Raw genomic sequence first — 27,225 nt, 5'->3', positions numbered from 1 at the left:
ATGTGCGTGGTGGGAACTGGGGACTCAGTGGCCCCCTTTTACCCATCGCCACATCCGAGAAGGCAGTGTAATGGCACCCTGGCCACGGGACCAAGAGACCGAGGGGGGAGGGAGTGACTCCTCGAGCCTCTCTCCAGGACCCTGTAGCTCTGCCCCTCCCACCAAGGCCCAAGGACGTGGCCACATGGCTCTCCTCTGGGACACAGCTCCAAGCCCCTCTGTCTCGAGCCCACGGAGCCCCCAGCTCCAGAACAGCTCTCCGGGCAGCCAGGGTGCGGCCACGGCCCAGCCGCAGCAACAGAGAACGCAGCCAGCAGCCAAACGCTTCGTTTTATTTCATGCTGGGACCAAAGGCCCGTGGACGCCCTTCTCCACCGCTTTACCAAGAAAGTAGCACCGCCCACTCCCAGCCTCCTCCCGTGACCCGGTCCCAAGCCCACAGAGCAAGTGCCTAGAATCAGGATTGTTTTGTGAGTCAAATGCATAGCTTCCCAGAGGCCACGAGCCTGCCTGGCTCAGCCTTGGGTCAGGTGGACCCTGCCGCTAAGGGGGAGCTGGGCCGGGGGTCTGCAGGAAAGGTGCGTGGGAGAGCCCCGGGTGGTCTTCCAGGTGATGGCGGGGACAGCGCCTGGGGTACTTAGGGAGGCCGAGGCTTTCCTCTTGTTTCACGCGGCCTGTTGTCACGCCCCCTTCGAAACAGGCAGAGGGGGCAGATCCACCCGAGAGCCTTTCGCTCGGTGGCCGTGGGCTCCAGGATAGGTACCTGCAGCCTCACATGGTGTAGGCTGCCCAGTAGACGACATTGACCGCCACGAAGGCAGCAGGGAACACTGCGCGGGCGTAGATGTCGATGGTGTCTGCGTCGATGGGCTTGAAAAGCCCACGGAGGCCTCCCTGGCCCCCCGAGCGGTGCCCGCCCCGCTTCTTGGCCTCCCCCGTCTCCATCTCCACACACCTGTAGGTGCCCATGAGGTTCCCAGGCGTGCGGCAGGGCCGGCGGGACACTGCCAACTCCTGGGTGACGCCAGCGGCCGACAAGGAGAAGAGCACAATGGCATTCTTCACGTCCATCTGCACAGGGGGACGGGGCAGGGCTGAGCCAAGGGCGGGCTCCGCTCCAGGACCCCCCACCCGGGCCATGGCTGAGTCCCTCGGCAAGTGTCGCCGTGAGCAGCAGCAGGCAGGGCCTGCTCTCCTGTGCCCGGGGGCTGCAAGCGAACCCCCAGAGCAGTAGGCAGAGGGTCCTGAGTCGGTCCCGGGAAGAGTGGCCCCACCAGCACTGCCCCTCTGTGTCGGTGGGGGGGGGGGGGCGCGGGGGGGGGGGTGGAGGGCATGGGGGGCTGTCCTTGGTGCTGAACACAAGAGCGCCCACAGGCTCAGCCTCACCTCTGTTCTCTGCTCTGTGGCCTTGACCTTGGCCTTTTGCTTCTTCCGGTAGTCAGCATTGAAGTGGGCAAAGGCATACTCCACCAACGCAGCAAACACGAAGACGTAGCAGATCCAGAAGTACACGTCCAGCGCCTTGATGGCCGAGGCCCGCGGGAGGGAAGAGCGGGCACTCACCATCAGCGTGGTCATGGTCAGCACCGTGGTAATGCCTGCCGGGAATGGGTGGTGCCATTGCTGGGGCCCCTGCCACCTCCCTGCCCTCCCCACCCCTGCCCCAAGCCCAAGTGAAATTCAGACTCTTGTGACCAGGCCTGGCTGGCCACTGGCTTGGAACAAGGGGCTGGAAGGCAAAACATGGGCTCATGGGGAGCAGGGTTGGCGTCCTGCTTCTGGGCTCCCGCCCTTTCACCAGCTCCCTCGGAGGAAAGGTCAGGGCCCCGTACCTAGAGACACCCTGGCGGGCACCGCTGCCTGGCTGATCCAGAAGGAGACCCAGGACATGGCAACTAGGAGGATGGAGGGCATGTAGGACTGGATGATGTAGACGCCCCGATTCCTCCGGAGGTGGAAATGCAGGCTGAGCCGAGGGAACTGACCAGCTGCGGGAGAAACACTCCCTGCTGGGACCTGACCCACCACATACTGTGGCACCGGGGGGCAGGGGGTGCGGGTGGAGAGGAGGGCTTGGCAGGCACGGAGGGGGGCACCACTTCAAGCCTCAGACCCCTGCCTTCCCCACTTTCCCCACACAGCCTGATGGATCAGGAGTCTCCTGTGCCCTGGGCCTTGTCCTGGGAGAGAGGCAGGGCCACCTGGAGGCAGGAGAGGAGAAAGATCCCAGTGCTGCACTGGCCCAGGGCACTCTCCCGGAGTGTGGCCAGCTCTTCCAGCCCTCCCTGGAGCCCAGCCAAGCGAAAGGAAAGAGCCAGCTGGGCTGGCTGGCACCAATGAGCAGGCAGTAGGAGCTGGGAAGGGGCAGGAGGGGTCAGGACAAAGGCAGCCCCAGGTGAGCCCCACACCCTTCGTGTCCCCCCCAAACCGCAAGCACTGAGAGCCTGCAGGAAGCAACCAAGGACCGAGGAAAAAGGCAGAGAGAGCCTGACCCATATCCGCACTGTGGCGCCCTGAGTCCCTCGGTCGGGTGCAGCCTGTGCCCATCAGTGCTTTTCCAGGGGCATCCTCAGGGGGTCCTCAGAGCCAACTAATGGCTTGGTTAAAAGTGCTAGAAGACCGCGAGCCAGGCTCCCAAGAAGAGGCCGCGAGAAGCCGCGTTACCCGATTTGAAGTTCATGAGCTCCGTGGCAAAGTGGTAGCTGGTGATGGTGAACTGGGCCAGCTGCAGCTTGTTCAGCCCGTGGATCTGCTCCTGGTTCTCAGACCAGTAGTACACGATGTCCTCGGATGAGTAGCCATCTGCAGGAGAGCCCCAGGTGGTGTCCCCCGGCACAGGGGGCAGGGGACAGCACAGGACACCCAGCCAGGGTCGAGAAGGCCTGTGGCCGTGCCCAACCTCCGGCAGGCAGACAGGACCAGGAGAGCTGGAGAAAGGGCAGGCCGCCATCTCTAGGTGACTCGCAGGGGCTGTCACGCTGGCTCGATGACACAAATACATGCCTTGCCTGGGCTGCACACCCGTCTGTGACCCGTGGGAAGAGGGTCGGGCCGCCCAGGCCTTCCAGCTCCCTCTCTGCCTTCTCTTCAGCCCAGGCTCCTCGCTCCACAAGTCCTATCCCAGACGCTTCCCTGTCCCCGAGCCAGGCCGGCTGCAAAGGTCCCTGGCGGCCCGAGTCCCCTCTCCCCCCGCAGCACAGTTGCCGAGCAGAGCCCCCTGCCCGGCCCCGGAGGGGCACTCACAGCTCTCCAGATGCAGCATGCACTCTTGCTCGTCCATGGGGTATTTGGCCAGGTCCATGTCGCAGGCCACCGTGGAGGTGATTCTGCCCAGACAACATGCTGGTGAGGCCTCCAGGAGCGAGGCCAGCTCCCGAAATCCTGAGGTCCTCCTGCCCCACCCCCCAGATTTTTTTAATCTCCTGGTTTTTAAAATGTTGGCCGCTAACTCTGTTTTTAAAAGACACAGGTCAGAAAACACATATTCATACATGCACATGTATGTTCGGGACAGCTCAACACACAATAGCCAAAAAAGTGGAAACGGTCCAGTGTCCACGGACGGATGAGTGGATACCATGTGGCGGAAGGTTACTCGGCCGTAAACAGAAATGACATCCCGGTAAACACCATGACCCTCAAAAACACTGTGCTGGGTAAAGGACAGAAGGCAGACACAGAAGGTCACGCGCTGTATGATTCACTTTATCCAGAAGGTGAGGTCGGTGGGGCGGGCGGACGGATGGAGAGCGAGCACTAATGGGCGTGGGGTCTCCTTCCTGGGGAATGAGACCTTCTGGAGCCAGACGGGATGTTTGCACAACACTGAGAACGTGCTAAATGCCACTGGATCCTTCATGTTCAAATGGTGAATTGTATGTTATGTGAATTTCACCCCCACGTGGAAAACCAAAAGCCACCGTGTTGGCCACAGAGCTGCATCCGTGGGCTTCTTCCCGCGGCCGCCTCTGCAGCTGCCGTTACCAGGCGGTATGGGGCGCCGCCAGAGGACGGACGACCCATCCGGGCTCCCGTCTGAGCATCTTGGGGGGCCGGTCCAGGGCTCACCGGATGCTGTACAGGATCACCCCGTCAGGCTGCAGCCGGATAAGCTTGTTCTCCACGGTCACGTCGTGGAACCAGGCGGACTTGGCATTCACAATGAAGGTGTCCGGGAGCCACAGCTTGTCCACGAAGCGGCTGTCCAGGCCCAGGGTCTCGTTGGTGTGGTTGTAGGCCAGCCTGCTGTCCCGCCAACTCTGGTGCAGGAACACGGTCATGGTGTATTCCTGCAGTGGGAGGCGGGAAGGGCCACTGGCCGTCAGCCCCGCTCCTCTCGTGGGGGTCCACAGCCAGGGGTGGGTGGAGGCTGACCAGCACCTACCATGTTCACCTCTGAGATGTGGTCGATGCTGGCCACCTCGATGGCGAGGGCCACGTTCACAGGAGGCCCTGCAGGGAAGAGGCTGAAGCCAGGCTCCCCACCCAGTGCCAGCCCAGGCAGGCAGGACAGGGGTCAGCCAGGGTTTTGCAGGGAAGACCATGTTGGAGAGAGTCTGCCACGAGACCCTTCTGAGAAGACCCACCTTCCCAGCTGTCTCCTGGGGGCGGGGGGCTACCGTCGAGGTGTGACACATGCCCTGGGGACCACAGACGCACCCCTCGAGGGAGCCAGCCCAGGGCCGGCAGGGCTCACCCCCACAGCCGGACGCAGGAGACTCCCCCGTGCCCCCACTGGCCGCCCTCACCTCCAATGCCAGGCCGGAAGTTGCGAGCATAGCCCTCTATCAAGCCATCCAGGTTGGGAAGCCAGGATATCTCCAGATTGGAACCAACATAGTCCCCAATATCATTCATTGCTCTGGAAACGCAAGGCCCACTGGTCACAGGCAGGGTGCCAGGGACGGAGCCCAGCTCCCTTCCTCGGCACCTAAGCCAGGGGTGGGCGGGGGAGACCACGGCGAGAGCCCCTCCAAGCTGGACCTGGCCAGTCCCAGTGAATCCTGCCAGAAACGAGGAGCCCCAGGACCCTTCCACCTCACCCACCAGCCTCTGCTCAGCTTCCGCCGGCCCACCTAGCCTTGAGTGAGCCTTCCAGGTCACACAGAGTCCCCAGCCTCCCTCCACAACTGGTTCGAGGAGGGTGGCCAGCCCAGAGCCCCCGCCCCTGGGGACTCTGGACGAAGAGCCTCGGAGGACCCTGACAAGGCACATGGCCCCCCGTTCAGCCTCTGATGGCAAAGTGTCCTGCAGGAGGTGACCTGGGAGAAGAGCTGCGTGACCAGGAAGGTGAGAACAGAGAGCAGGAGGGGATGGGTGACGTCCCACACCTGACCCAGGCCAAGGCGAAGGGCCCATGGGGACGCTGGAGCCGACCTCCTGCTCTCTGTGCCTTTCCAGGCAGGCCCAGCCCTGGCGGCAGTGATCCCCAGTTGTCATGTGCTCCTGAGGCTTAGCCTGACCCCAGAGTGGGTCACAGACTAGTCCAAATGACAGCCTGTGCTGGTCGTCTCTGGCAGGGCTGCAGGGGTGTTCCACACGTGGCATCTTGTGGCCTGTACACACCAGACTGCCCAAAGCCCCCCAGCAGTCCACCCACCCACCCCTCCTTGTGCTTACCTGTCCTGGGGTGAACCGGGTCACCCAAAACTCACGTCCACCCAGAACCTCAGAATGGGACCTTATTTGGAAATTGGGCTATAATTAGTTAAGATGATACCACGCTTGATTGGGGTGGCCCTCAATCCAATGAGTGGTGTCCTTGTAAGAAGAGAAAGCAGACGCACAGGGAGAAGGACATGTGACAACAGAGGCAGCGACCAGAGACATGCAACCACAAGCCAGGGGACACCAAGGGCTGGAGAGAAGCATGGAATGGATCCTCCCCCAGAACCTCCGGAAGGAACCAACCCTGCCCTCGGACTTGATCTTGGGCTTCTGGCCTCCAGAGCTGGGAAGGAATAAATGTCTATTAAGCCCCCTAGCCTGTGGTCACTTGTTACTGCAGGCCCCAGGAAGTCACACAGCCACCCCCTCCCGCCCACAGGGCAAGGCCCATCCACAGTCAGGCAGGAAGTGAGGGGGGCATTCAGGAGGGCATTCAAGAATGACTCTCTTGTGTTATCTGTAATGACGCTGCACTCACAGGTGGGTTCTCAAACACCTGGAAGGCTGCCTGGGCTAGGGAAGCACCAGAAGCTAGGCACCCAGCCCCTCCTCTGTCCCACACGCTGGTCCTTGGAAGAAGGCCAAACTTGAACCAGGAGCTCCCTAGCCAAGGACACTCACAAACCCCTGACCTATCCCGTAGGACCACCTTAGGCAACGTCCCGGTCTGGTCCCGGGTGGGGGTAGGGCCGGTGATTTGCTAACAAAGTATAAGGAGGAACTGAATGAAGTCCTGGACCCAAGTAAAGCACAGTGAAAAGTGCACATGGAGGTCACCCTAACGATCAGACGTAAAGGGACTCGAATTAGGTTTTATTTTTGGACTGGCCCAGCTGCCATCTTGCTGCAGCGGCTTGCCTGCCGGGAACAGGGCTGTCCAGAGACATACCATCCTTGCCCGGCCTCAGGGTGGTGGCACAGGCAGGCGCCCCTTCCCTCAGCTGGGTCCCATGCCCACTCCCAGGCACAAGGCAAGGCCACAGGTAAGCCCCCGGCCACAAAGCTCGCCTTGACGTGGCAGGATGCCAGTGGACTTCCTAGACTTCGCCACCCCCAGGAGGTGTGAAGGGAACGGACTCCCTGCCCCGTGTCACGTCTCACCTAGCACAGGGGCTGTTCATTTTTCCAGCTGTGAAGAGATGCCGAGGGCCATCCAAGGAGGATGTACTAATGCTAGCCCGGGTGCTGGAGAGCCCTGCTTTCCTCGCACGGTTTAGGTGGGCAGGTAAAGGAGTGGACGGGGCACACACTCTATGTGGGGGGAGGTCGTGGTGCCTCTGATCAGCACCTTGGGGGAGAGGTTCTGCCTCATCTGGTCGCCTTGAAACCCAAGGTGGCCTAGGGTGGGGGCTCCCGTTGTGCAGACAGAGAAACTCAGAGACACATGCTCAAACTCCTGGGGTGAAGTGGGTGCCATGAAACACTGGCGGTGGCTGCTCGGGCGCCATCAGGCCTCCCTCCCTCGACTGGCCCCTTGAGTAAGCAAGCCCACCCTTGTCACTTGTCCGTGCCCCTGGGGCCAGAGAGGAAAGGTGGGTGCAGCTGAGCAAGGCGGTGGGGCTCTCCTCCCTGCAAGGACCCTTCCAGCGTGCACACACAAGCCCACAGTCCCTGGCAACTCTGCTCTCAGAGCAGCACTAGCTGCGCTGGCCCCTCAGTTACCAAGGATAAGAGGAACAGCACGACAGTCGCACGGTGAGCTAGCAAAGCAGGAGCCACACACACAGCTTCTCCAGGGAGGTGGAGGTGCCAGCAATCCAGAGGGCCACCCACGAGGGTGTGCAGCCGGCAAGCTCGGGCCCCTGCCACATGAGTGGGTCTTCAGACTCAGGGAAGGCACAGTTTTGACCCAACCCACAAACGCTGCGCAGCACATTTATTCTAACCCACCGAGACTTTCCTGCTGGGAAGCCCAGGATGTGACCTGAGCAGCGGCAGCCAGGACAGGCATATCCTGTCCCCCTACCACTCCGGATGTGAGGACCTGGAGACCGAGGGAAAGGAGGGTGCTGACCTGCTTCTGGAGTGGAGGGTGAAGGGACAGGAAGCTGGCAGGGGAGGAGGCGCCAGATTGACAGCACTGCACTGTCTGAAGGTCGCCCGCCAAGGCCCACAAAGCCCAGAGGCTCTCCTTCCGGCCGGGGCCACAGCCTTCCAGCCTTCCTGCACGGGCAGACGGGCACACCCGTTACCCCCACTTCCAAGCCAGATGTGGGACAGAGACCAGGATGTTTCAGTTTTTAGAAAGGCGATATAATGTACATATGGACTTGGGATGGGGGCGGGGGTGGTCTGGAGAATTTCCCAGCAGGAAAGTACAAACAGGTCCCAAAAGTAGGGTGAGTGAGCTTCACGTCAGAGCAGAACAGGCTTGGCCACCAAATGAGTTTTGGTGTCAAACTTGGGCTGAGGCTTTGAGGTTCAGAGCAGCTTGGACTCCAGAATCACAGCTACGTGGCTATGCTGGACCAACAGCTGATCCCAGGCCTCCAGCACATACATCCACGGCCACGCCTCAATGCTTTGCCCTTCCCCTTACCTTGAAGTAGGAAAAGGGAAAAGGGCCATGGAGCTGGATAAGAGAATGAAGCCTTCCGAGGACAGGGGCAGATCAACATTGCCTGTGACCTTCGGCACGATGACCACCCTATGGCCAGACTCAGACCTTCCTGGCTCTGCCCCCCCACCCCACAAACAAGGACATTCTGACCACATCCCCCCACCTCCGTGTCACATGCTGCCTGAGTGCCTACAGCCCAAACACAGGCTGATGTTCAACCATTTCCAGTTTCTAAGGCCTTTGACAGCAATTGATTGCCCAGAAGTCCGGAATGCTGGGGGGCAGAGGGGTGTGCTGTATTTGCTCTGGTTGTCTGCAGCCCATGCACTAAGATGATTTTCAAAAAGGGCCCTCACAACTCCCAGGAAGGTGGCGGGCATATGGCCATGGGATGCCAGACTACCTGGAGCCCATTTCAAGTCCCCAGAGAACAGAGAAGACGTTGGGGACCCTACTGGTCCCTAGAAGCCAAAGGGAGGAAGCCACAATCCATGGGGACCCTCCTTCTTAGCCTTTTCCTTCCTTGGGGAGACAGAGCCCTCCTCCCCTCCCCCAGCAGTTAGAAATCCTGAGTCTTCTCTGTCCTCCACCCCCTCACCGCCCCCCACCCCCAGAGGCAGCTCGCTCCTTCCCACCTGCATGCTCCAGAGTTGAGTGGCTGCCATTTGAAATGGCCCCTGGAAGGAGACTCCACAGCGTCCTGGGCCCGAACTTTCTAGCGACCACACACAGCCCTCATGCCGTCCCCCCAGCCCTGCGGGCTGCAGCGGAAGCGTGTCTGTGCAGCTCGGCTCCCATGGGGAAGGGGAGCCTCCTCCCCCGTGTCCGCGGGATGGTTCCTGTCTTCCTCCCTGCAGCTCGTGCCGCGCCGAGCGCTCAGCCCGCGCCTGGAGGGGCACCAGCAGCCAGGGACCGGCCAGGTGCCGCTGGGGCCGAGGACCCCACGCGAGCCCAGGCACCGGGGCGGGGGGTGGGGGGGCGGGAATTGGGAGCGGCTCCCACGTCCGCGCGCAGCTCGGCGGCGCCGGTTCAGCACCGGGACGGCGGACAGCACCCGGGGGCGGCCCCAAGGGCAGCGGTGAGTCCGAAGCTAGGGGCCCGCGGGGGACATGGGGTGGGGGTGGGGTGCTCGCGGGGAGAGGGGAGACGAAGACTGGAGTCGACGGGGGAGGTGAAGACGGGGGTAGACGGGGTGGGGGCGGGGAGGAAGACCGAGGGCGGCCCCGGGCGCCGCGCGGACCCGGCTCGCTCACCTGGCGCCGCGGTGCTGCTGCGCGCAGAGCATCAGGAGCGGGGGCAGCAGCCAGGCCAGCGCGTCCATGGCCTCGGCGCTCGGCGGGGACCGGGGGCGGCGCCGGGGTCCGGCCGGTCGCGGGCGCTCGCGAAGTTCTTCCCGGCGGCCGCGGCAGCGGCACAGGCGGGGCGGGGAGCGGGGAGGGCGCGCGGCGCGGGCGCGAGGGCGGACCGAGCGCGGAGCCCGGAGCCCGCCCCGCCCCGAACCGGGCCGCCCCGCCCGTCCGCCCCCACCTGCCGCCGCGCCCCCGCCGCACTTGGGAGCCGCGCCGATTCCTCCCCGCCCCTGGGCCACGCAGCCCTGCCCCGCCTCGGGCTCCCGCCCGGCCTGGCCGCGCCCCCCTCCCTGGCGGGCCGCGCTCCGGGCCCGGGGAGGGGGAGTCCCGCACTCCCCGTCGCACCACCGCTGCCAGGGAGGCGACCCAGGCCCACGACCCGCTTGGTCGCAGCCTCCCGCTGCCTGGCCAGGCGCCTGCAGACAGACGGGCGCGGTGAACTTCGTCCCGGGGCTGTTCGTGGGGGTCACAGGTCCCGGAGACTTGGCGGGTGCGGGGAGGGGGCTAGCGTTCCTGCGCCTTACCGGCTACTGGGAGAGACCCCCCCGCCCTCCAACCCTCAGCTCCTTCCAAGCCCCTCACACTCGCGGCAGAGCCAGAGCCCGAGCGACCACTGCCCCCACTGGGTCGGCCTGACGGGGAGGGAAGTGGGGGGGTGGGGGGCAGTGCGGCTGCTCCTCTGGCTGAGGTCCTGGTCACAGGATGCAGCGACTTCTCTGTCCCGCCTGGTCAGGCTCCGTCACACCTGTGCCCGCCTCTGCAAGGGCACTGCAGATGGCTGGGCTGTAAGGAAGGTGACATCTGCCCTCTGCGGCCCGCGAAGCGCTGAGGAAGTCAAGGCCCTAAGCATTCTCTATTTGAATTCTTTCCAACAGAAGCTGTGTGCAATTCCCCTCAAAAGACATCACAAACTTTAATCTCTGTTGGGTCTCATTTATTCACTTCTGGACTCCATATCAGCTGACAACAGAAAGTGAATTCCCATGAAAACACTAAGGACGGGCAAACTTGTCCCGGAGGGCATTAAGTCTGCTCCCATGACTGCAGACGCTGGCCAGAAAGGGGCAGGGAGAAAGGGCTTTGCTGCTGGGAATTTCCAGCACAGTCTTGAGTGCCAAGTGTCCAAGGATGGGACTGGTTCCCAGCTTTCTATCCTGAAGCCAGGAACAGGCCCTAAGAGAGCCAGTCAGGTCTCAGCGTGAACGCCTCCCTGCAGGGCTGTGCCAGCCCTCTTTGGGTATGGAAGCACTGATCCCAGAATGACCACACGCTGCACATATGTGCGTGTGCTCTGGACAAGTCTTGGGGCCTCCTGGCCTCATTCCTGGGTGTCCTTCTGCACACGTTTTGGGAGAGTAAGGAGTTCATCCCTCACAAAGTGTCCAGAGGACGGCCTGGCACAGAGCACGGGCTGTGAGCACCCACTGGCACTGTTATGACTCCCCCACCGGAACAGGGACCTTATCTGCTTGTTTCCTCACAGAACCCCTCATGTCTAAGCCTCTGGCACATAACAAGTGCTTAATAAATGTAGGAAAGGACACAGGCTCAGAGTCTCCAAAAGCCAGCAAAATGAGCCTGGTCAGCAGCACCTCTGCTGCTCAGGGTTTCTGCCTTTCAGTCCCAAGCTTTGATCTCTGTGCTGGTCAGGCAGCCAGGCGGGGCTCACCCACACAGCCCTTTCTGCACTTGAGAAGGTCCAGGGGCTGACAGCCTCTGAGAAATAGTGTTAACCTTGAATCACTTGATTCAATTAGTTCAAGGTGAACCAGACTCTATCGCTATTTTCTTCACTTGCCTCTATTACCTGAGGCATAAAATTAACCTTAAACCTCCCACTGCAAAGCTGTACTGGACGGGTATTTTAGCCATAGCTCTGGCTGTTTTCTCACCAAATCGCCTCATCTTCCTCGAGACCTGGAGGCAAGCATGTTTCAAAGCCGTGAATAGAGAAAGAGGGAAGGAAGTGGCGGGCACACACACGACCTGCCACCTGCCGTATGGTGCACCTCCCGCAGATCTCTCTAGAAGCAGCTCTGTCCGGAGTAACCAGGATATTTAGTGACCTTCAGTCGAAACGCTTAATTTCTTCCCCAGAGCCTGTAAGCTTCATTCTAGTTCTCCATTGCCCCTGATTGGTCTGTTTGGATCTGAAGAATGGGGATTTTCATTATTCCTGCTTCAAGTGTTTGGAAAATTAGCTTCTGGCCACTTCTGGATGTAACCGGGTAGTGCCCCCCCTTTTTCATTCTCAGCCCCATTCAGACAAGCTCCAGCTGCCCCAGCACAGAGAGCCAATGCAGGGCAGCCCCACCAAAGGTCAGGAAACAGGCCCTTGGTTCTGTGTTGGCCAGCCACCGGCCTGGCTGAGGCGAGCCCCAGACTATAACATCATCCACACCTGTGAAATGGAAACAGCCTACTTCTCCCCTCCCTTGGAGGATTCAGGAAATGCTCCCCGAGTCAGAGGTCTGGGTCAGGCCAACTCCCTTCTCTGGAAAATATGTAGGTTACTCCCTGGGTTAATTCCATGCCTGTTATGGCGGGGGGGGGGGGCGGAGAACCCACCCTCCAAGTACGACTCTGATGAAACTCAAAATCCGTAAGAAGAGGTCTCCCCCAGTGGAAGGCTCTTTGTTTCAGATGAGGTCTGTGCTGTTTCCCCAGACGCCCCGACAGCCCCAGCCCCTTTCTTGGTACCACCAGGAGCACAGAACAGGAGGCCTGGTGCCAGACCACAGGAATGAAGATAAAAAAGAAACTCAAATTTCAAACCTAACGCATTTGATCCCTGCACATCTACTTAACTTGTCCATGACCTCCCTTCGACATGGTGACCTCTCCGTCAGGCAGGACCCATGCAGAGCCCTCTGGTTTCAAGCTCAGGGCAGTGACGTCCGTCTCTTTCTCCTGTTTAGTGCAGGGAGGCGTCATGCTCTCCCCATATGGCACTGAGCAGGACAATCATGCATTCGGCCCTGGAAGGTATGGAAACCGTCTCCTTAGTTAGTCCCCGGGAGTCACGGGCAACACTTCCCCGGGACAGAGCACACCAATGCCCTAGGCTGCATCTAGAAAAGCCACAAAAGTGTGGTCTGCTGGTCTAGTTGGTTCTTGAAATCATCGGCCTGCAGCTTTTTTGTATTATTTACCTTTTGGGTAATCACTTTGCCGGGTGCTCACAGCAAAAGGGAAGGGACGGCACTAAGTCTGCAGCTTGGGCAGAGAGCTGGCCTGAACCCATCCTGGCAGCAGGATGGGCCCCGGGAGGTAGAGGTGAGTCATAGGGATCCGGGAGGGGAAACAGCACTAGCTAAATTTAAAATCCCTGCCTGATATATTTGTGAGGTTGCTTTATTATTTTCCTGGGGAAAAATGCACCAAATAGAGAAATGGCAGGGACACAGAAGAATTTTCTCGAGCTCAGGATGTAATTATTAACGCTATGATTTTCAGATGGAATCTATTCATTTGAGAAGCTGAGGAAACTTGGCAGAAAAGATCCAAAGCAAACTACTTGCAGTCGCCTGAGGTCGTCTGTCTGCTTAGACAGAGGACGGGCCCACAGGAAACAGGGCTTAGCTGGGATGCTGTTCTCAGTAATCAAGGCCCTGAGAACCGATGCACAATCGAACTTGGCCACTCAGAATGTTTTCTACACGAGTTAAATAGACACGCAAGTACAATTGGTCACGTTTAGGGGCACCTGGGTGGCTCAGTAGGTTAAGCATCTAACTTCAGCTCAGGTCATGACCTCACGGTTTGTGGGTTCGAGCCCTGCCTCAGGCTCCGTGCTGACAGTGCAGAGCCTGCTTGGGATTTTCTTTCTCCTTCCCTCTCTGCCCACTCATGCTTCCTCTCTGTCAAAATAAATAAACTTAAAAAAAACCTGGTCATATTTAATGTGGAGAAGTCAGAATTCTATTCTTCTATTTTGTATTTTTTAAAGCAGTGATTTGGGGATGCCTACGTGGCTCAGTCAGTAAAATGTCTGACTCCTGATTTCAGTTCAGGTCATGATCTCACAGTCTGTGGGATCGAGCCCCGAATCGGGCTCTGCACTGACAGCATGGAGCCGGCTTGGGATTCTGTCTCTCTCCCTCCCTCTCAGCCCCTCCCCCCGCTCACTGTCTCTCAAAAAAACAAAGTAGTGATTTGAATTCTTTCACGCGGCAGCAAACATTAAACACAAATTAGCATTCCTAACAACAAAGGCGGTCAGTCCAGTGGGGAAAACTTTCCACTTGGGATAGAGCCACACGGAATCAACCACATAGAAACTCTCGGGGAGCCGCTGGGGAGAAGGGGGTCCCGCTGGCAGCTGGGGTGAGGCTGCCCCCCGAACTCTGTGACAGGAAGACACTGTGCTTCCCTCACCTCTCGCTGGTCCTCCGTGCTGGTCCTCTGGACAGGACGCTGGGAAAATAAAAACAGTAATCTTTTTTATACTTAATATTCAATTACCTTCATCAAACTTCCTCAAGAAAACCCCACACACAGATCAATGTTCATTTAGCCAATATTAGTAGGATTATCCAGCCTGCTGCATGCCAAGTATTCGTCTAGATGTTGGGTGCGAAGAAGGTATAAAAGGTCCCGATCCCCACTGAGCTCCCCTTCTAGAGGGTGGAAGACGGACCATTAGTAAACGAACAAACCATTGTGAAGGATGAAATGCCTGCTGTGAAGGGGGACAGTTAGGGCGGTCAGGAAAGACCTTGTGGTGAGGTAACATTTTAGCTGAAACTTGAATTATATCCTATCCCTCCTGGAGCAAAAGCCAGCCACATCAAGGCCCAGGTAAGTGCTCTAGGTAGAGAATAGAAAATGCAAAGGTCCTGGGGTGCCTGGCTGGCTCAGTCGGTGGATGTGCAACTCTTGGTCTCTGGGTTGTGTGTTTGAGCCCCACATTGAGTGTAGAGATTACTTTAAAGTTTTTTTTAATTAAAAGAAAGAAAGAATGAAAGAAAGAAAGAAAGAAAGAAAGAAAGAAAGAAAGAAAGAGAGAGAGAGAGAGGAAGGAAGGAAGGAAGGAAGGAAGGAAGGAAGGAAGGAAGAAAGAAAGAAAGAAAGAAAGAAAGAAAGAAAGAAAGGAAGAAAGAAAGAAAGAAAGAAAATGCAAAGGTCCTGAGGCTGGAATGAGCCAGCAAGTTCAAAAAGAGACAAAGTCAGGCCAGTGCGGGCTGTGACAGAAGACGTGAGGGAGGGGAGGCAAGTAAGGCAGGGGGGGGGGGCTCCGGGTCAGGTCAGGCATGGCCTGTGGGGTTGTGGCCTGGATCTAGGTTCTGTTTCATTTTATTTCATTTTCCATCAGTTTTGTTGACATACAATTTACATATAATAAAACGCACCAACTTTAAGTATACAATTTTATGGGTTTTGAGCTGTGCGTAGGATTGCACAGCCACCATCTCGATCAAGACATTACACCTTTCCACCAGCTTAAAATGCTCCCTCCTGCCCCTTTGCGGTCAATCTCCCCCCGGCCCTGGTCCCAAGTGACCACTAGCGTCTGCTTTCTGTCACTCTAGTTTTGTTTTTCTAAAGTATAATATAAATGGCACCCCACAGCATGAGGTCGGTGGTGGCAGTCGCCTAAGCGATCCATGCGTCCTGATACTGGGCAACCCCTTCCCTGGCATGGGACCCGCATCCACGGACTTGTTTCAGTGATAGGTCAACAGTGACGAAACATCACTCCCAGGATCAGCTTGTAAAAAAACTGTGACTTGGGTCTAGCTGGCACTCTATTTGCTCACTTTGACGAAGCCAGCAGCCATGTTGAGAGCCGATATGGCAAGAGGCTCAGCGGGCCGGGAACGGGGGACTGTCAGCCCCTGGTCCAACAGAGCTGACAAACCTCTAGATGACTGTGGCCCTGGCCAATATCTTAGTCACAGCTTTGTGAGAGACAGAGCTGGGACCCCGACCTACAAAAGCTGGGTGATAACTGTGCTGTTTTATCCACCCTGTCCGTGGCCGTTTGTCACACAGCATGAATTCCTAGCACAGTAGTAACAAAGCAGACTTCTTTCACTTAGTACAATGTTTGAGATTCACCCACATAGTAGTGTGGATTGGATGTTTATTGTTTTATTGCTGAGGAGTGTTCCTTTGTATGAATATACCCCAGTTTGCCTCCACCCACCTGCTGATGGACATTCGGGCTGTACCCAGTTTTCGTCCATTTGGAATACAGCTGCTTTGAATGCTCAAGTGCAAGTCTTTGTGTGGTCACACATTCTCATTTTCTTGGAATAAATACCTACTTCTAGGATTGTGGGATCTTAAGGGGAATGTATGTTTATGAGAAACTACCAATCTATATTGGTGTGGCTGTACCATTTTGTATTCCCACCAGCGAGGGATAAGATTTTCAGATGCTCTGCTTCCCTATCCACATGTGCTTAGGAGTCTTTAATTTTGGCCATTTTTGTAACTATGTAGAGACATCTCATCGTGGGTTTAATGTGCATTTTCTTAATGACTGTTGACACTGAGCATCTCTTCATGTGCTTCTTCAAGTCTTTTGTCAAGATTTAAAAATGAGATCGTTGGTCTTCTTATTGAGTTGTAAGAGTTCTTTGTATATTGTAGATACAAGTGCTTTGTTGGATGTATGTTTTGCAAATACTTCCTCCCAGTCTGAGCTTATCTATTCATTTTTCCTCCCTTTTTCTCTTTCTTTCTTTCTTTCTTTCTTTCTTTCTTTCTTTCTTTCTTTCTTTCTTCCTTTTGACAGAGAGAGAGTGCATGCACACATGCAAGCAAGCAGGGTGGGGAGGGGCAAAGACAGAGAATCTCAAGCACGCTCCACATTCAAGGCAGAGCCTGACACGGGGCTCAATCTCACGACCCTGGGATCATGACTTGAGCCAAAATCAAGAGTCAGATGCCCAAGTGACTGAGCCACCCAGGTGTCCCATTGTCTATTCATTTTTTGCAACTATTCTTTCAAGAGGTAAAGGTTGGGTATGTATGTATGTATGTATGTATTTTGAAACAGAGACAGCATGAGCAGGGTAGGGGCAGAGAGGGAGAGACAGTATCCCAAGCACGCCCTGCACTGTCTGCAGAGTCCAACTCACAAACCTTGACCTGAGCCGCAATCAAGAGCTGGACATTTAACCGACTGAGCCACCAAGGCACCACAAAGTTTTTAGTCTTGATGAAATCCATTTTGTCAATTTTCCCTTATAGCTCGTGCTCCACCTGGGCCCCCCTTTTCTAAGTGGCCTGGGAGCTTTCTCCAGGCAAGAAGTGGGGATCCCCAAAGGGCTCACCTAACTTGCTCCCATCTCTCAGGGATCATTGTCCTTAATTCCCAGGTGTCCAAAAACCTGACAGCTGATGTCACTTTGTATATACATATTTTGTTCAGTTTCTTAGTTGTTTCAGGCAGGAAGGTAAATCTGTCTCTGTTACGCCATCTCAGTCAAAAGCAGAAGCTTGCCGTCGTTTAAAAAAAATTTTTTTTAAATAACAGCTTTATTGCCATATAATTCACATGCCATAAACTTGCTTTCACTTTTCAAAGCTGTTCTGAGTACAGAAGTTCCAATGGTCAGTGGTTTTTATTTGTTTTTCTTCTTTTCTCTCAGTGTCTTCGAGTTGTTGCCCCATTGTCCCTGGATGGTGTGGTTGCTCTCACTCAAAAAGATTATTGACATCCCTTTGTTGCTCTGTATGCAGTGCGTTTTTTCTCTGAGCGTTCTAAAGAGTTTTTCTTTAATTCTCATTTTCATCAATTTGATTATGATGTGCCCTGGTGCGATTTTCCTATATTTATTCTGCTTGAGGTTTGTTGAGCTTCTTGGATCTGTGGGCTTATTGTTTTCATCAAGTTTGGAAGATTTTCAGCCACTTTGGCAGCAAGTTTCCTATCCCCTGGGGTCCTTGCCAGGGTATTAAATCCATATCCTGAGAGAATGCCTTACGTCAACAAACTCTCCCTTTTATAGTCGCGTGTTTGGCCCCCTGATCAAGCACCTTCAAAATCCATTCCATGGCTCATTCTCGCAGCTCCTTTGGCAGATAGCCCCTGATAGCCTTAAAAATAAAACTTCCAGTTACCTTACCAGCAAAAGATAGGTTTATGGGGGAATAAAAGAGAATTGCCACGTGGGCAAGCAAACTACAGCAAAACCACTGGTGAGTCCAAAGAGCAAAGGGGAGGCGGACTCTTTTAAAGAGCAAAGAGGGGGAACGTAAGTTGGGCCGGCCGTTATAGGCACAAAGTCCAGGGGAGCAAACTAGGAGTTTGAAGTGAAGTGTCTTCTCATTGGCTGGGCTGTGAGAGTCTCCCATTGGCTGGGCTTGTTAGTCTCTCATTGGCTGGGCTGTTGCTGGGGTGATAAGTAAAGCCTTTCTTCCTGCAGGTGGAGTAGCCTGAAGTAGCATCCACCCGCAGGGTCCCTCTCTTCTTGGGTGAGCAGTTGATGAGGAGTGATAGGGCCTGAGAGCGCCCCCTGCATAACCTCCCAGCTACATTTTAGCGATTTTTTTCTGCTACTAATTTTCACACCCCTTTCTCTCTTATCAGGCCCAGCATTGATTTAATGAGGCTATGCTACGACTTTTCCCCAGTTGTCCGGCTGGCAACCAGGAGGGGGTGGGGGTGCAGATACTGAAAGGGACCTTGTTGTCTTGTTTTCGAAGCCTCTACAGAATCTTCCCGTAAGGGAACGCTAGCTCTTCCTAGTTAGGGGTGAGCAACCGTTGCAGGCTCTAAAGTTTCAGAAAAGTCTGAGGAGCCAAAACCTTTAGGGGCATCCACCCGGATATACTCATTGGATGTGTCAAGGTTTTCCCAACCAGGACCCTGACCTTGGCATTGCAAAGCTACCTTGAGTGAGATTCAAGGCAGCTCTATTTTTAATTTTTTGAGGAAACTTCATGCTGTTTTCCATAGTGCTTGCATCGATTTACATGTCCACCAAAGTGCACAAGGATTCCGTTTTCTCTACGTCCTCGCCAACTCTTGTTAATTCTTGTCTGTTTGATAGTAGCCATTCTAACAGGTGTGAGGTGATATCTCAGTGTGGGTTTGATTTGCATTTCCCCAATGATTAGTGACGTTGAGCATCTTTCAATGTACCTGTTGGACATCTGTATGTCTTTGTTTTCCTTGGGACAATGTCTATTCAAATACTCTGCCCATTTTTTTTTTTTAATCGTCAAATGGTTAACATACAGTGTAGTTTTGGCTTCAGGAGTAGATTCCCATAATTCATCACTTACAGACAACACCCAGTGGTCATTCCAACAAGTGCTCTCCTCAATGCCCATCACCCATTTTTCCCACCCTCCCAACCTCCCATCCACATCAACTCTCAGTGTCTCTGTATTTAAGAATCTCTTATGGTTTCCCTCTCTGTTTGTATCTTATTTTTCCTTCCATTCCCCTACGATCATCTGTTAAGTTTCTCAAAATCCACATATGAGTGAAATCATCTATCTGTCTTTTCTGACTGACTTATTTCACTTAGCGTAATATACTCCAGTTCCATCCACGTTGCTGCAAATGTACTCTGCCCATTTCTTAGTTGGATTGTTTGGATTTTTTGCTATTGAGTTGTGCGAGTTCTTTATATATTTTGGACATTAATCCTTTACCAGATACATGATTTGCCAGTATTGTCTCCCATTCCATAGGCTCCTTTTTATTTTGTGGATGGCTTCCTTTGCCGTGCAGACGGTGTTTAGTTTGATATAGTCCCGCTTGTTCATTTTTGCTTTTGTCACCTTTGCATTTGGTGCCAATACACTTACTTTCGGTTATTTGTTAACTGTCTCCAACTTCTCAGATCCCTGGACGGGGTGCCAGTGCCAGTCAGCATCAGCGAGATCATCGTGCTTGCATGTCTCTGTCACCCTCCCAAACAGACATCCTTCTCAGTCACTGTACTAACCACTCTTCTCCCAATTTATTCCTGGTGAAAATGTTGCCAGTGGGCTGCCTCCTCGTTCAAGGCGTCCACACACTATGCGGGATGAGCTGCTCACTACCAGCTGGGCAGCGAGTGATCTAGTTACAAATCCCCGCCTCACCATCTACTTTCTCAGACCATTGCTGCTACCAACCCTGTTAATTTGGGCCCTCTAGTAAGCATACCGTGAGATGCCATTCAGAATGCAAGAGATTCATTGGGGGCTCATGGCTATGAAAGATCAGGAGTGGGGGTGGGGAGTGAAATTGGGCCGAGGAAGTCGGCAGACTGCAATACTGATCTGAAGCCTGTCAATGGAAAGTGGGAAGAAGTAGGATCGGGCAGAGAGAATCTAACTCTAATGCAAATCTAGCGAAGTTTGGGCCAACCCAAAGGAAGGGGTTGGAGGAACTTTGGCGCAGAGATTGTCCATTAGAGGAGTCCCGGGTTGATGGGTATGGTCCACCTACAGCCCCCGCCATGCTCCATCTCTGACCAGAGACGACCCAGAAAGAGAGTGAACTCAGCGTACTGAACCCGGCGGGCAGCCACGGGCACTCCTAGCAGTTGAATGAAAATTCTCTCTGGAAGGGAGATCAGAGTGGAGCCTCCTCCATGGCTGGCTGCTACCACAGAATAGTCACTTAGTATCCTAGCATCTGTCAAAGATGATCAATGAAGATTTTATTTTTTTAATGCGCTCATGGATATTAACACATTTGCCATGCTTCAATCTGTTACATTTACTTTTCTTTTTGATACTCAAATTGTCCTTACTTTGGCTAGTGGCAGCGCCTCCGGCTAGCGAATCCTCTGATGCAATGCTAGTCTCACTGATAATTTCCTTGCTTTCTGTTGATAAGAGGCTCCAGGACCATCTTGTGTGGTTTTTTTTTTTATGTTTATTTATTTATTATGAGGGAGAGACAGTGCCTGTGCAAGGGGGAGGGGCAGTCTGGAATCCCAAAGCAGGCTCCGCACTGTCTGCACAGAGCCCAACACAGGGCTCAAACCCACAAACCGGGAGATCATGACCTGAGTCAAAATCAAGAGTCAGATGCTTAACCAACGGAGCCCCCCCCAGGTACCCCCATCATGTGTGCTTTCTGCCTCAGGTCTGAAATCAGTCATCTTCCTATGAAGCTATGGTTTGTTTTGGTGGGAAATGGCATGCAGGGACAACAATCTGGGTGCTAAGAGTGCTCGCTTGTCCTGAATTGGTTTGTTTTTAGACCAGTGCAGCCCGGGAGAACAATGAGAACTTTTTATATCTGCCCTAATATAGCAGCTACTAGCCACACGGGGCTATTGAACGCTTGAAACCAAGAAATGGAATTCTTAATGTTATTTAATTGAAATGTTTTTCTTACAGTAAAATATACATGACATAAATGTTACCTTTTTAACCACTTTTAAGTGTACAGGTCACAACATTGTGCACATTCACATTATTTGCAAGCATCACCACCGCCCATGGCCAAAACCCTTCCATTTTCCCAAACTGAAACTCTGCCCCATTAAACACTAACTCCCCATTTCACACCCACCCCGCCTCCTAGCAACCACTGCTTTACTTCCTGTCTCTCCGAATTTGACTACTCCATGTACCTCATAGAAGTGAAATCAAACAATATTTCTTCTTTTGTGTCTGGCTTTTTTCACTCAGCATAGTGTCTTCAAAGTTTACCCATGTTGTAGGTGTCAGAATTTCCTTTCTTTTTATGGCTAAATAGTCTATTATATCTATATATACATATCACATTTTGTTTTTCCATTCTTCCACTGATGGACATTTGGGTCGTTTCCACCTTTTGGCTATTATGAATAACACTGCTATGAACATTGGTGTAAAGATATCTGTTCAAATATTTAATTTTAATTAATTTAAAAAATTTTTAAATTTATTCATTTTTGAGAGACAGACTGTGAGTGGGGGAGGGGCAGAGAGAGAGAGACACACACACAGAATCTGAAACAGGCTCTAGGCTCTGAGCTGTCAGCACAGAGCCTGACACAGGGATCAAACTCACCAACCGTGAGATCATGACCTGAGCCAAAGTCGGACGCTTAACCGACTGAGCCACCCAGGCTCCCCTTTTTAATTTAATTTTCAATTTAAATAGCCACATGTGTCCAGTGGCTACCATATTGGACAGTTCTAGACCTTTCCAGTGGATAGAGCTAAGAAATACATTTTTAAAAGATATTAAGTCATACTAATATTTCCCATTGAAATCCAAGATTACAGGTTTTTAACTTATTTTCCATCTCTTCTCTCAAGCTAAAAGCATTGATATTTAAAAGTATCTAATATTTACAAAATTTTTTTTTAACGTTTATTCAATTTTGAGAGGTAGAGACAGAGCATGAGCAGGGAAGGGGGAGAGAGAGGGAGACACAGAATCCAAAACAGGCTCCAGGCTCTGAGCTGTCAGCACAGAGCCTGACGTGGGGCTTGAATTCACAAACTGCGAGATCCTGACCTGAGCCAAAGTTGGAGGCTCAACCTACTGAGCCACCCAGGTGCCCTTATTGGCTCCTAATATTAACCACACTAGGTAATTGCTCTATCCCACTTCACACAATTCCAAAATAGCAACGGCAATATTATTACCAAGACCAGGATTAATGCAAACAGTTTGAGATTTCTTTGCAGCTCTTTTTGCTCAGTTTGAGACTTCTTTGCAGCTGCCATTTCTTTGCAGCTACTTATGTACAAAGTGTTGGGTTTTAATGTCACTTGAATTATTTTCTGTGTGGTTAAGCCCCCAACCTGACATACCGTTAGGATCATTTGTTTCATTTTGCTTCCGATTTTTAGGAATTGATTTACTTTTGGCTTTGTCATTACACAGTTCCAAAGCCAAAGGGACAAGCACACGTGGAGAAATCTAGTTTCTGCACACACCTCACCTTCCTGACCCTTGTGGGTAACCGTTTGTACGTTACTTTTCAAGGTAGGAAAATAGCCACGTACATTCTTATTGCTTCTACCCCTTCTTAGTAAAATACCACACACGCTGTTCTGCAACTTTATTATTATCTTTCTTAACAATACGTTCTGAAGGCCACTCTGGGACAGAACATGGGAGCCGTCTTTCACAGCTGCTCCAGGGCGCGGCTGCACACCTTCGGGACACCTTCTTCCCGCAGCTCCTACTGGTGAACACTGGAGTGTTTCCAGTCTTTGCTCTCCTTTCCTTCTACAGTAGAAAGTGTATTGATGGTTAATGTGGAAAGGCCCAGAAAGGCAAAGCTGGGGAGAAAGAAGCCCCGCCATATAGCCATGTGCGTGGGTGGGGAAGAGAAGTAGAATTTCTGGTAAAGGGGCTACCACCGGGGGCTGATACGGTGACCTCGGTCTCCCCGAGGTCCTTCACTCTGAGCAGGGAGAAGCCCTGGCCAACACCAGCGAGCGATGAGGGCGCAGGAGCGTGCTGCTACCGGCTGGCTCCCACCGTTCCCACCTTTGCTGCGCTTTTTGCGAGGCTTGGTGGCCCTGATGGATCGTCTTCCCTGCACAAACTTAAAGGACTTCCTGGACCTCACTGTGGCACCAGGAGGCAGGGGTCAAAGCCAGCACGCGGCTAGCGGGGCCAGCCACCTTGCAAGTCACATGCAAGTCTCTGCAAAGGCAGAGGTGCACCCACGCCCTCGGGTGGCCGGACGCCCCCTGCGTGGCCTGGCGGGAGGTGCCCTTCGTCACACACACTCCCACGCCAGGCAGGTCGCCTGACAGGAAAGGCGGGCAGGAGTTACGGTATAACGGCGACCCCGGGCCTCGGGGGACGGGGGAAGGGGGGGAGCGAGGCGAGGCTCGATTCCGCTCCAGCGCAGCCAGCACGTTGTGCCCGCTCCCCCCCACCCTCCTTGCGCAAAGCAGGGCAAATGCCGATTTTACGTGAACACACCTAGTTTTTAGGGTTGACAGCCCGTCCGAACTTAGGTCGCCTTGGGCCAAACCCGGAGCGCCGACCCGGCGCCGGGTCCGGTCCTCCCGGCGGCGCAGTCCTCTCCGAGCCCCTCCGCACGCGGGCTGCATCCCGGGCGCACTGCGCTTGCGCGGGGCGCGCCGGACAGAACCATCGCGAGAACGGGGGTTGCGTGCGGCGCGCTAGCTGCCCCGCCGCGTGGGGCCGCCCGTTGCCATGGAGCCTCCCGCCGCCGACGCCGGAGGAGCTTCGGAGGAACCGCCGTGCGCGCCGTTTCGACCCGCTCCGGTCGGCAGAGAGGTGGGTCCGTCCGCCGCGTAGCTCCTCGGACGCGGCCCAGCGCCCTCGCCGCCCAAGTCCTGCCGGGCCGGCGCCTGCTGCGGCGGGTCTCGGGGGCCCTTGCGCCCGACGGTGCGCGCCCGCCGCGGCGGTGAGGGGACCTCGGGCGGGGTAGGAGGGCGCCCTGCGGAGTCCCCAGGGCCTCCCGACTCGGTTCTGCAAAGGATAACCGGGTCTGGGAAGCGGGAGGGCTTCCGCTCCGACGTCGTCCACCAGCGGATACTCGTTTATCCGCTCGCAGTTTTGGCTTGAGCGAGCCTTCCTTGAACGTGTGCAAGGACTGGGCACTGAGCAGGTGAGGAGCAGGTGAGGAGCAGGTGGGGACTGGGCACTTATTAGGTGAGGGACAGATGAGGAGCAGGTGCCGAGCAAGTGAGGGGGCAGGTGGGGGGCAGGTGGGGCCTGGGCGCCGAGCACGTGAGCAGGCCCCAGTCTGGTCTGCAGCAGCTCAGAAGACTCCCGCACTCACTCTCTGCGGGTAAGCCGTGCAGAAATTCATGCGCACAGCGTACACATTGGTTTTAAAGTGAACATCGGTGGCGACCCCCCAAGTCCAGAAATAAAAGCGTGTTAGCACCGCACAAGTCAACCCACCCCTCTCCTGCCTGGCAGACCTCCCCCCAGGACCATGAGCTGGTTTGTGAGTCTAACTCCCTTGCTTTTCTCTAGGTGTCCCACCTATGTGTGCATTCCTAAGCAATATGATTAAATTCCACATGTTGTTAAACTTCATATAAATGGAATGATACGGTGTATATTCTTTTTCAATTTTGAAACAACCCCAAGTTGGCATAAAAGTTGCCAGTTGAACACCAACAATCTTCCTTTTCCTGAAGCATTTGAGAATGAGTAGCTTGCATGAAGCTTTATCACCACCACCGTACTTTTGAGCATTTCCTACCTGCAAGGGCCCTCTCGGGCATGACCATGGTCCACATGACCATCAAGGTCAAGAGAGTCACATGGATGTGTCACTACTGCTGGTCCTCAGCCCAGTCAAGCACATTTTGACAGTTGATCCCGTAAAGTCACAAAAGCAAAAGGACTCAGTCTGGGACGTCGCACAGCACTCGGTCATCATAGCGACTTAGTGTTTGTTCGGTGTCTTTCGGTCCACAGCATTCCCCAGCCTTTCTTTGGCCCCCATGACCCTGGCACCTTTGATGGCTGCAGGCAGTGACTTTGTAGAAAGCTCTTCCATTTGGGTTGTCTGATGTTTCCTCAAGATTAGATTCGCATTATGCATCCTTGGCAGGAAAGTCACAGAACTTATGCACAACTTTCTTCATCCCATTCCATCCTGTCAGGTGGCTCATGGTGGCCCATTTGTCACATTACAGATGATGTTTGCCTTGATCACTTAATCAAAGTGGTGTCTGCCAATGTCTCCGCTGGGAAGTTACTTTTTCCCTCTGTAATTAACGCGTATTTTGTTGGGAGATACTTTGAGGCTAGTGGCCGCGTCACCTTCCCAGGCTTGAGCTGGGCGGCTCACCGCAGGCTCCCCCTCCACCCTGCTTGGGCTCTGGTGCCCTTCTCAGCGCTGCCTTCCTCCTACTCAGGCCCTGACAGCCAGCTCTGGGCCACCCCGGGTCCTACTTTGCCTGCCCCTCCTGGGGAACCTAGTCCGGAAGCTTCCAGAGGGGAGAAGGGTGTGTGCTGTGCACCATCTTCCCATCAGTCGTGTGGAAGAGGCGCACCCGCTCTGTGACACGGCGCCGGCTCCTTCCTCGTTACCATCCAGCACTCTGTAGGCCGGATCACGCTGTCGGTGTTTTCTGCTGTTGGTGGCCATGGGGCTTTGTTCCCAGAGTTGCTGCTGCTCTCTGAGGTCGTGTTATATCTCCTGTTGTTTAAGTCTGTGATGAATTGAATTGTGTTTCTTCAGGGGAAAAAAAAAAATCACAGGTTGAAGCTCTAACCCCTGGCATCTCAGAATGTGACCTCATTTGGGAATAGGGTCACTGGGGATGGAATTCAGTAAGATGAGGTCACACTGGAGGAGAGTGGGCCCCTGATCCCATATGTCAGGCGTCTTTATGCAAAGGAGGTATTTAAGGGGTGTCTGGGTGGCTCAGTAGGTTGAGCGTCTGACTTGGGCTCGGGTCATGATCTTGAGGTTCATGAGTTTGAGCCCTGCGTCGGGCTCTGTGCTGCCAGATTCTGTGTCTCCCTCTATCTCCGCCCCTCCCCCGCTCATGCTCTGTTTCTCTCTCCTTCCAAAATAAATAAACATTAAAAAAAAAAAAAGAGGTATTTGAACGTAGATGTGCACTCAGAGCATCACACGGAGGTTGGAGTTGCCCTGCCACAGGCCAGGAACTCTCGGAACCTGGGAGGGAGGCCTGGGACAGACCCTGCTGTAGTGCTTCAGAGGGAACAAGGCCCTGCCGGCACCTTGATGTCAGATTCCTGGCCTCCGGAAGTGTGAGAGAATACACTTCTGTTGTCCTGAGACGCCCTGTGTGCCATGCTTATGCTGCGACAGCTCCGGGACACGAGCATAACGGCTGAGACTTTCCATAGGGCACACACCTAGGAGAGGAACCGCTGAGTCAGAGAGTAGGGGGGCGCAGAATGGTGCCCAGAGAGATCCAAGACCTAATCCTTGGAATTTGGGAATATGTTAGATGACGCGGCAGGGGAACTGAGGTTGTTACCCAGGTGTCTGGAGATGGGGAGATTGTCCTGGATTATCCACATGTGCCCAGTGCAGACACAGGGTCCTCAGAAGTGGGACAGGGAGGCAGGAGAGAGAGAGTCAGGAGGCCCCAGGAGAAAGACCACACTGATGCTGCTGGCTTTGAAGGCGGTCCAGTGGGTCCAGGAGTGTGCGTGACCTCTGGAAACAAAAATCCTCCCTAGAGCGTCCAGAAGGGAACGCTGTCCTGCCCACACCTTGATTTTCACCCAGTGAGACTCATTTCAGAATCTGACGTCAGGATCGTAAGGCAGTAAATCTGTGAAGTCACTGGATTTGCGGGAAGTTGTTGCAGCAGCGGCGGGAGAGCCGCACGGAGGCGCACGCTCGTTAACTCTACCGGGTGACGCCGGACTCTCTGGAAGTAATTGTCCCTGCTCTCGCTCCCACGCTCCCGCCATGGCCGAGTGAACGTTCCCGCTGCTTCACTCACGCACCTGCCACTGTCGGGCTTGTGATGTCTTACCAAGTGTGATGACCACGTAACTATAGGAGTTTGTGACTTTAATTTTCGTTTCCCTAATTACAAATGAGGTTGGACAATTGTTGTTGTTGTTGTTGTTCATTACCAAGAAATAGTTTATCGTCCAAAGCACGACTTGGCTAAGAGTTAAAGGGAAACACTCTTTTTTTTTTTTAACGTTTATTTATTTTTGAGACAGAGAGACAGAGCATGAACGGGGGAGGGTCAGAGAGAGAGGGAGACACAGAATCCGAAACAGGCTCCAGGCTCTGAGCAGTCAGCACA

At 54.4% G+C, this 27,225-nt stretch overlaps 2 protein-coding genes across 14 annotated transcripts in view; one reads left to right on the top strand and one right to left on the bottom strand.

Moving 5' to 3' along the window:
• Positions 1 to 754: 754 nt before the first annotated feature.
• On the bottom strand, positions 755 to 9,672 carry GABRD (gamma-aminobutyric acid type A receptor subunit delta). 4 transcript variants are annotated; one of them, XM_053205564.1, is made up of 9 exons: positions 9,481 to 9,672; positions 4,749 to 4,861; positions 4,385 to 4,452; positions 4,069 to 4,289; positions 3,244 to 3,326; positions 2,665 to 2,802; positions 1,833 to 1,988; positions 1,387 to 1,598; positions 755 to 1,071 (listed from the first exon to the last, which is right to left on the bottom strand). In XM_053205564.1, the coding sequence occupies exons 1-9, from the start codon at positions 9,546 to 9,548 to the stop codon at positions 772 to 774; spliced, it is 1,359 nt and encodes a 452-aa protein (XP_053061539.1). In that variant the 5' UTR covers positions 9,549 to 9,672; the 3' UTR covers positions 755 to 771. The 4 variants fall into 4 exon arrangements, with proteins under 4 accessions (XP_053061539.1, XP_053061548.1, XP_053061541.1 ...); XM_053205573.1 differs by lacking the exon at positions 9,481 to 9,672 and adding an exon at positions 8,863 to 9,369; XM_053205566.1 differs by lacking the exon at positions 9,481 to 9,672 and adding an exon at positions 5,620 to 6,165.
• Positions 9,227 to 27,225, top strand: part of CFAP74 (cilia and flagella associated protein 74) — a 79,360-nt gene continuing 61,361 nt past the window's right edge. For 6 of the 10 annotated variants that reach the window (XR_008291408.1, XM_053205524.1, XM_053205511.1 and 3 more), the window contains exon 1: positions 23,598 to 23,737. The gene's annotated coding sequence lies outside the window, so the exon portion shown is untranslated. Of the gene's footprint in view, positions 9,306 to 23,596; positions 23,738 to 23,891; positions 24,072 to 27,225 lie in introns of those variants that run through there. The other 4 variants (XR_008291423.1, XR_008291424.1, XM_053205505.1 and 1 more) reach the window with 3 other exon arrangements.

Source organism: Acinonyx jubatus, chromosome C1, assembly GCF_027475565.1.
Source record: "Acinonyx jubatus isolate Ajub_Pintada_27869175 chromosome C1, VMU_Ajub_asm_v1.0, whole genome shotgun sequence".
NCBI lineage: Eukaryota > Metazoa > Chordata > Mammalia > Carnivora > Felidae > Acinonyx > Acinonyx jubatus.
The sequence above is the reverse complement of the archived record's forward strand: the minus strand, read 5'-3'. Positions and strand labels throughout refer to the sequence as shown.

Bases quoted from the DNA above. Each gene is read 5' to 3' on its own strand.
- GABRD (XM_053205564.1), bottom strand. From the start codon at position 9,548: ATGGACGCGCTGGCCTGGCTGCTGCCCCCGCTCCTGATGCTCTGCGCG. The intron at 3,327-4,068 runs GTGAGCCCTGGA...TTGTCTGGGCAG, and splicing joins GTGATCCTGTACAGCATCCG to AATCACCTCCACGGTGGCCT. The intron at 1,072-1,386 runs GTGAGGCTGAGC...CCCCCTGTGCAG, and splicing joins CCACAGAGCAGAGAACAGAG to ATGGACGTGAAGAATGCCAT.